This window comes from Rutidosis leptorrhynchoides, chromosome 8 (assembly GCF_046630445.1).
Source record: "Rutidosis leptorrhynchoides isolate AG116_Rl617_1_P2 chromosome 8, CSIRO_AGI_Rlap_v1, whole genome shotgun sequence".
NCBI classification, from domain to species: Eukaryota; Viridiplantae; Streptophyta; class Magnoliopsida; order Asterales; family Asteraceae; genus Rutidosis; species Rutidosis leptorrhynchoides.
Window position 1 is genome coordinate 367,809,735 of NC_092340.1, and position 9,814 is coordinate 367,819,548.

The 9,814-nt window shown below is 34.0% G+C and overlaps 1 protein-coding gene across 1 annotated transcript; it reads right to left on the reverse strand.

Moving 5' to 3' along the window:
• Window positions 1-2,513: 2,513 nt before the first annotated feature.
• On the reverse strand, window positions 2,514-3,609 carry LOC139864719 (uncharacterized). Its single transcript, XM_071853290.1, has 3 exons — window positions 3,279-3,609; window positions 2,856-3,105; window positions 2,514-2,697 (listed from the first exon to the last, which is right to left on the reverse strand). Exons 1-3 carry the CDS (start codon window positions 3,607-3,609, stop codon window positions 2,514-2,516), a joined length of 765 nt encoding a protein of 254 aa, XP_071709391.1.
• Between the last annotated feature and the right edge of the window lie 6,205 nt (window positions 3,610-9,814).

Consider the following 9,814-nt stretch of genomic DNA (forward strand, 5'->3'; position numbering starts at 1 on the left):
ACCTCTTTTTATCACTACAACCGTCGAATCATCACCACCAAGATAGCAGTTATACTCGTTACTTATGTTCTAATCAAACACCATACCACCATCTCTTCTTCATCTCAACTTACACCACCCTTCGTACAACCACCCTCACCACTGTTACCATCTTCAACCTACAACCACTCACGATCACTTTATGAACACCACCCACATCTCTCTCTCTCTCTCTCTCTCATCCTCTCTCTCTCTCTCTCTCTCTCTCTCTCTCTCTCTCTCTCTCTCTTTCTTCTTTTCAAACAAAAATATGCACTGAAGATTGCTGCTGTACACTCCATTTAAAACCCACCTGCAACTCGCAACAACTGTTTCTACGCGTATAAAGTTCTGTCATCTGTTTCTTGTTCGAATCCCTCAACAAACCGCTATATATATATACATATATATATATATATATATATATATATATATATATATATATATATATATATATATATATATATGTATATTTTGCTTTTATTTTTAAAACCCATTTGCTAATAAACAAAAGGTAATGTTGGGTGCATGCTAGTTTCCTTTTGTGGCTGACAATCAACAAACAAACCCCACTTGATATATATTCGTGAGTTGTTTCAATCTTTATTGGGTTTTCTTTTTGAGCCTTGTAAACACAAAACTGTATATAGCAGCTGCTATTTTTGTCGCTACAGGAACAGAGGAAGACATGTTAAATAATGATGGTGGTAACGTGAAGAAAAAGTGAAGATGATATTGTTTATTTTTGTTTACCAGGTGGCATCTTAGAAAACAGATAAAAAAAAGGGAGAAATCGAATTAATTTTGGGTTTTTAGGTTGGGCCATTTTGATTTAATTGGATTTAGAATATGGGATTTGATTAGTGGGCTGGTTCTTAATTAGTTGGGCTCTTGAGGCAAATTGGGCCGAATTGCAAACTCAACGGTTTCATTTAAGTTATAAAGATTAAAACGTGATTAGTAATAAGAAGGTAACAAGTGGATGAGTGGTTTCGAAGGCAATTAATAAGCGAGAGGTCTTGAGTTCAAACCTGGAATTTGGCATTTTTTTTAAGGACTACTTCTTTGAGGTAGTTTACTTATTATTATTATTATTATTATTATTATTATTATTATTATTATTATTATTATTATTATTATTATTATTATTATTATTATTGTTATTATTAACAAAATTATATCATAATTATTAGTATTATCATTAAACGTTATTAGAATTATCATCACAAACATTATTATTATTAGTACTATCTTTATCATTTATATTAAAATTATCATTATTATTATTATTATTAGAATTACCATAATTTGTATCATAATTAGCATTATTTTTATCATTATTATTATTAGTACTATTAATATATCTAATGAAGATTTTCTATATAAAAATATATTTATGACATAAAACCTAACCATATTATTACTTTTGTGATAAATGTTAATTATCTATATAAAGATAAACATATCTAATTAAGTTATTAATAAAACACATGATATAAAATAACAAATAAAATCACTAATAATATATATATATATATATTTGTTCGATTACCATTACATGTATTAATTTACATGATTGAATAATAGGTTCGTGAATCCGAGGCCAACCCTGCATTGTTCAGTTGTTCAATGCCGTCATATGTATTTTTACTACAAAATACAGTATTGTGAGTTCATTTGATTTCCCTTTTACTCTTTACATTTTTGAGACTGAGAATACATGCGCTATTTTTACAACTGCTTTATTAAATGCTTTTGAAATATATTTTGAACTGCGAATACATGAAATGCTTTGATAAATGTTTGACGAGATAGACACAAGCAAAACATTCCTCGAATGAATTATTATGCAGACAGAAGTTCTGCGGATTATTATTGAATTATGTAGACATGATAATTGCCACCATTGAATTATGTGGACATGATAATTGCCACCATTGAATTATGTGGACATGATAATTGCCACCATTGAATTATGTGGACATGATAATTGCCACCAATTGATGTGAATGTGATGTATCGAGAGAATGATTTTTATATACAGGTTATGTGTATTATATTTTGTGCACGAGATATGTGTACGGTTACTAAGATTTATGAAAAATGGATTTCGTACACGAGAAAGGTGTACTGTATTTAAAAGATATCACATGTACATTACAGGTGGGTGTATGATTCGGGCCCATTTGTACCATGCAGCATTTAAATCTTGTGGTCTATCAAAATGATGAATTTTATTGTTTACGATAAACTTATGAACTCACTAACCTTTTGGTTGACACTTTAAAGCATGTTTATTCTCATGTATGAAAGAAATCTTCCGCTGTGCATTTGCTCATTTTAGAGACGTTACTTGGAGTCGATCATCGCAATGGGACCAGATGTTGGTGACTTCGTCCAGATGGATTAGGACGGGGTATGACAGTTTCAATAGTTCTAACACTTGTCTAAGATGTGTAGCGTGTTCTGATTCTGTCTTTGAATAAATCAAAATATCATCGATAAATACTATCACGAATTTGTCGAGAAACTGTCTGCACACCCGATTCATTAAATCCATGAATATTGCTGGCGCATTTGTCAACCCGAACGGCATAACTAAAAACTCGTAGTGATCGTATCTTATACGAAAAGCTTTCTTTGGAATATCTTCCTCGGCTACTCGAACTTGGTGATAACCTGATCGTAGATCAATTTTAGAGAAGTACGATGTCCCTTGTAGCTGATCAAACAGATCATCAATTTTCGGCAACGGGTACTTGTTCTTCACCGTTCTTTTATTTAGTTCTCGGTAATCAATGCACATACGGAGAGTTCCGTCTTTCTTCTTCACAAACAACACTGGAGCACCCCATGGTAAAGAACTTGGCTGAATAAACCCACGATCTAGCAACTCATGAATTTGCGACATCATATCACGAATCTCAAACGGTGCTAATCGATACGGAGCTTTAGCAACTGGTGTGGATCCTGGCAACAACTCGATTTTATATTCTACTTCCCTAACTGTCGGTAAACCCGACAATTCATCTGGGAAGACTTCTAGGAATTCGGACACTATCGGGATATCAGACACGGATTTCTTCTCTTTTTTTTTGTGTTGATCACATATGCTAGAAACGAATCACACCCCTTGGCTAATGATTTCTTAGCTTTCATCATCGAAATTAATGGACAATTAAACCCTCCCCGTTCACCTCAGGCCATAGCACGTGTCCCATCGGCCAAAGGAAAATGAATTATTTTCTTGCATTTTATACTTGCCTTATGGCGGCCTAACCAATCCAAACCTAATACGACATCAAAGATCGGTATAGGCATAATAAGACAAGTCATAGGGAATTCATTCCCATCTATTTCAATGGTTACTCCAGACACAGAGGTTGTGATTGGAACTGTTCTACCATCACCCACTTCTATTCTTAAATGTTCAGATAATACGTTGATAGGCAACTTCAACTTATCACATAGTGTAACAGACATAAAAGAGCGATTTGCTCCACAATCAAATAACACACGAGCCGGCAAAGAATTTATCAAAAACATACCGGTAATCGCATCGTCGGTTTCAGTAGCTGTATCAACCGACATTTGAAAGGATCTTGCTTCAGGTGGTGGAGGATTCTTTCGCTTCTATCCCGTTGAAGAAGCAGATGATCCTTCGACTGACATTGTTCTTGCTCCGACCCCTACCCCAGAGCTCGCTCGCCTTACAGAAGGACAATTAGCTGATCGATGACCTAGTTTTTTTGCAATTCCAACAAACATTTTCTCGAAATGAACAAACTTGAACATCATGACCCATCGCTCCACACCTTATACACCTTTTTGTCGACTCTGTACAGGGACCAGCGTATGTTGACCTACACGCATTGCTCCAAGTATTTTGACTCAAATTACTACCACTGCTTTGAGTAACCCTACCTCTTTGTTGGTTACCATGAGATCTTCTAGATTTACTACTCATTTGGCTCGTCTGGCTTATCTCTTGTTTTGGTTGCGACATCTGCTCTCTCTGTTTACTCTTGGTGGCTTTGACGTCTCCTTCTACCATTCTTGCCATAGCAAACGCTTGAGGTAAGGTTGTTGCTAATCTCACCATTGATCGGTACTCGGGCAGAATCATTTCAACAAACTAATCAATTCTGGATTGTTCGTCAGGAAGCCATTGTTGTACAAAGCGGAGTTTGTCTGTGTACTTTTCGATCACTTCATCAATTGACATCTGCTCAGTCATTCTAAAATTCATAAACTCTCGCTTCATTTTGGAGATATCATACGGAGTACAGTATTGCTCGCACACCTTTGCTAAAAATTGTTCCCACGTGACTTGACTTAACTTTTCTTTTGAAACCTGGGTAGTCAAAGAATCCCACCAGGCCATTGCTTTATTTTTCAGAAGTCGGCTTGCATAAGTAACACGTAATTTAGGTTCGCATTGACAAGCATCCAATGCTCGATCTACTTCACGCAGCCAATCTAAGGTGTCTGTCAGGTTTGTACTTCCAGAATACTCTGGGGGTTTACAATCCATGAATTGTTTGAATGTACATTTCTTTCGGGTTCAGCAACTGGTTGCGGTATCATTTGTAATGGGTAAGTGTACATAAAATGGTTAGGATATTGGTTTCCACTTTGGAGGGGTATCTGGTTAGGCTGTGGTGTTTGGAATTGAGGAGGTAATGGAAACTGGTACTGTTGTTGTTGCTGAGATGAATTTCCAGTGGATGCAGGCCCACGTTGGGGGAATGGGAAACCAGGAGGTGGCGGTTCCACATTTGCTCTTAAGTCACGTGTAGGAAGAGTATTTTCTAGTTCTGTAATCTTTTCCCGAGCTTCCTGTAGCTCACTTTCTAACCTCTGGATGTAATCTCCTTGATCTTCATCTGAAATTTCACCCTCTGTCGGAGCTCTGAAGATACCAGGGGTCGGGGGAGCATGAACATTCTGTTGTTCGTCAGTCATCTTTAACCTGTACTGCACATCATCTCACCAAAGCTTAGTGGATAACTTGTTAGTACCTAAGACTTACATACAACTTCCACATTCACTTAACTCTACCCCACGGATATGTTTGACACAACATAAGCAAGGTTTGGGAACATGACATCCATGTGTACACGTTGCTAAACCTACGCTCTGATACCAACTTGTAACACCATACATTTTTTTAAATCACAGCGAAAACATAATATATTGATATTTACAAACCATATGTAGTAATTAACTAAACCATAGTTATTACAGTCATCCAGGTGTTACGTTAACAAAAAGCTTTTACACACATATAGGTATCAAAATATAAACATCAGAGTGTAGCCTGTCAAACATATCCAAAAGCAACCACTCCCAAAACTATAGCATGCAAAGTTTAACCTGCAAGGGAGGAACTGTAGGGGGTTAGCATAAAGCTAAGTGAATGGAATTATCCTAACAGTCATAGGTATCTAGCATCAACCTAAGTACAATGACATATCATCAACAAGGTAAACCAGAATGGTAACACTAGGCTCGGCGGCTTGTACGTGAAATGTCCCGTTCATATTGATTATAAATGTTCCATATTAATTGATTTCGTTGCGAGGTTTTGACCTCTACATGAGAAGTTTTTCAAAGACTGCATTCATTTTTAAAACAACCATAACCTTTATTTTATCAATAAAGGTTTTAAAAACATTACGTAGATTATCAAATAATGATAATCTAAAATATACTTTTTACACACGACCATTACATAATGGTTTACAATAGAAATATATTACATCGACATATGTTTCTTGAATGCAGTTTTTACACAATATTATACAAACATGGACTCCAAATCTTGTCCTTATTTTAGTATGCAACAGCGGAAGCTCTTAGTATTCACCTGAGAATAAACATTCTTTACACGTCAACAAAAATGTTGGTGAGTTATAGGTTTAACCTATATATATCAAATCGTAACAATAGACCACAAGATTTCATATTTCAATACACATCCCGTACATAGAGATAAAAATCATTCATATGGTGAACACCTGGTAATCGACATTAACAAGATGCATATATAAGAATATCCCCATCATTCCGGGACACCCTTCGGATATGATATAAATTTTGAAGTACTATAGCATCCGGTACTTTGGATATGGTTTGTTAGGCCCAATAGATCTATCTTTAGGATTCGCGTCAATTAGGGTGTCTGTTCCCTAATTCTTAGATTACCAGACTTAATAAAAAGGGGCATATTCGATTTCGATAATTCAACCATAGAATGTAGTTTCGTGTACTTGTGTCTATTTTGTAAATCATTTATAAAACCTGCATGTAATCTCATCCCAAAAATATTAGATTTTAAAAGTGGGACTATAACTCACTTTCACGGATATTTCCTTCCTCGGAAATAAGACTTGGCCACGGATCGATTCACGAACCTATACAAATATGTACATATATATCAAAGTATGATCAAAATATAATTACAACCATTTTTATTATGTTTTAAAGTTTTGAGTGTATTAAGTCAGCTGTCCTCGTTAGTAACCTACAACTAGTTGTCCACAGTTAGATGTACAGAAATAAATCGATATATATTATCTTGAATCAATCCACGACCTAGTGTATGCACATCTCAGGCTAGATCACAACTCAAAGTATATATATATTTGGAATCAACCTCAACCCTGTATAGCTAACTCCAACATTACTGCATATAGAGTGTCTATAGTTGTTCCAAATAATATATATACATGGGTCGATATGATATGTCAAAACATTTGCATACGTGTCTATGGTATCACAAGATTACATAATATATTAGAATACATGTATAATACAATATAAGTTAGCTAGGATATGATTTGTATAGATTTGTTAAACATTTCCCGTAGCTAAAAAGATCAAAAATATCCAATCTTGTTTTACCCATAACTTCTTCATTTTAAATCCAGTTTGAGTGAATTAAATTGCTATGGTTTCATATTGAAATCTAATTTAAGAATCCAAACATAAAAATTATAAGTTTATAGTCAGAAATTTAAGTTACATGTTAATTACTAAAGAGGTAGTCATTTTCGTCGAAAGAACGACATCTTGATGACCATTTTGAAAAACATACTTTCACTTTGAGTTTAACCAAGATTTTTGGATATAGTTTCATGTTCATATGAAAAATCATTTTCCCATAAGAACAACTTTTAAATCAAAGTTTATCATAGTTTTTAATTATCCAAACCAAAACAGCCCCCGGTTTCACTACGACGGCGTATATCCGATTTTATGGTGTTCATCGTGTTTCCAGGTTTTAAATCATTAAGTTAGCATATCATATATATATATAGAACATGTGTTTAGTTGATTTTAAAAGTCAAGTTAGAAGGATTAACTTTTGTTTGCGAACAAGTTTAGAATTAACTAAACTATGTTCTAGTAATTACAAGTTTAAACCTTCGAATAAGATAGCTTTATATGTATGAATCGAATGATGTTATGAACATCATTACTACCTCAAGTTTTCTGGATAAAACTACTGGAAATTAGAAAAATGGATCTAGCTTCAAAGGATCCTTGAATGGCTTGAAAGTTCTTGAAGCAGAATCATGACACGAAAACAGTTCAAGTAAGATTTTCACTCGAAATAAGATTGTTATAGTTGTAGAAATTGAATCAAATTTTGAATATGAATATTACCTTGTATTAGAAAGATAAACTACTGTAATTAATAAAGGTTTCTTAATCTTAGATGATTACTTGGAATGGATTAGAAAGCTTGGAAGTAGACTTGCAAACTTGGAAGTATTCTTGAGTTTTATGAAACTATACTTATGGAATTTATGAAGAACACTTAGAACTTGAAGATATAACTTGAGAGAGATCACTTAGATGAAGAAAATTGAAGAATGAAAGTATTTGTAGGTGTTTTTGGTCGTTGGTATATTTAGATATAAAGGATATGTAATTTTGTTTTCATGTAAATAAGTCATGAATGATTACTAATATTTTTGTAATTTTATGAGATATTTCATGCTAGTTGCCAAATGATGGTTTCCACATATGTTAGGTGACTCAAATGGGCTGCTAAGAGCTGATCATTGGAGTGTATATACCAATAGTACATACATCTAAAAGCTGTGTATTGTACGAGTACGAATACGGGTGCATACGAGTAGAATTGTTGATGAAACTGAACGAGGATGTAATTGTAAGAATTTTTGTTAAGTAGAAGTACTTTGATATATGTCTTGAAGTCTTTCAAAAGTGTAAGAATACATATCAAAACACAACATGTATATACATTCTAATAGAGTCGTTAAGTCTTCGTTAGTCGTTACATGTAAGTGTTGTTTTGAAACCTTTAAGTTAACGATCTCAATTAATGTTGTTAACCCAATGTTTATTATATCAAATGAGATGTTAAATTATTATATTATCATGATATTATGATGTATGAATATCTCTTAATATGATATATATGTTAAAATATAGTTACAACGATAATCGTTACATATAAGTCTCGTTTCGTAATTCTTGAGTTAGTAGTCTTGTTTTTACATATGTAGTTCATTGTTAACACACTTAATGATATATTTAAATATCATTTTATCATGTTAAATATAGTGTATCAATATCTTAATATGATACATATATATTTAGTAGACGTTATCATAACGATAATCGTTATATATATCATTTCGAGTTTCTTAACTTAGTAATCTCATTTCTTATGTATATCACACATTGTTAATATACTTAGTGAGATACTTACTCATCATAATCTCATGTCAACCATATATATATATATATATATGTCTATATATACCACAACATGTAGTTTTTACAATTTTGTAACGTTCATGAATAGCCGGTCAACTTGGGTGATCAATTGTCTATATGAAACTTATTTCATTTAATCAAGTCTTAACAAGTTTGATTGCTTAACATGTTGGAAACATTTAGTCATGTAAATATCAATCTCAATTAATATATATAAACATGGAAAAGTTCGGGTCACTACAGTACCTACCCGTTAAATAAATTTCGTCCCGAAATTTTAAGCTGTTGAAGGTGTTGACGAATCTTCTGGAAATAGATGCGGGTATTTCTTCTTCATCTAATATTCACGCTCCCAGTTGAACTCGGGTCCTCTACGAGCATTCCATAGAACCTTAACAATCGGTATCTTGTTTTGCTTAAGTCTCTTAACCTCATGATCCATTATTTCGACGGGTTCTTCAATGAATTGAAGTTTTTCATTGATTTGGATTTCATCCAACAGAATAGTGAGATCTTCTTTAGCAAAACATTTCTTCAAATTCGAGACGTGGAAAGTGTTATGTACAGCCGCGAGTTGTTGAGGTAGCTCCAGTTGGTAAGCTACTGGTTCGACACGATCTATAATCTTGAATGGTCCAATGTACCTTGGATTTAGTTTCCCCCGTTTACCAAATCGAACAACGCCTTTCCAAGGTGAAACCTTAAGCATGACCATTTCTCCAATTTCAAACTCTATATCTTTTCTTTTACTGTCCGCGTAGCTCTTTTGTCGACTCTGGGCGGTTTTCAATCGTTGTTGAATCGGATGATTTTCTCGATAGTTTCTTGTATTATCTCCGGACCCGTAATCTGTCTATCCCCCACTTCATTCTAACAAATCGGAGACCTGCACTTTCTAACATAAAGTGCATCAAAAGGCGCCATCTCAATACTAGAATGATAACTGTTGTTGTAGAAAAATTCTGCTAACGGTAGGTGTCGATCTCAACTGTTTCCGAAATCAATAACACATGCTCGTAGCATATCTTCAAGCGTTTGTATT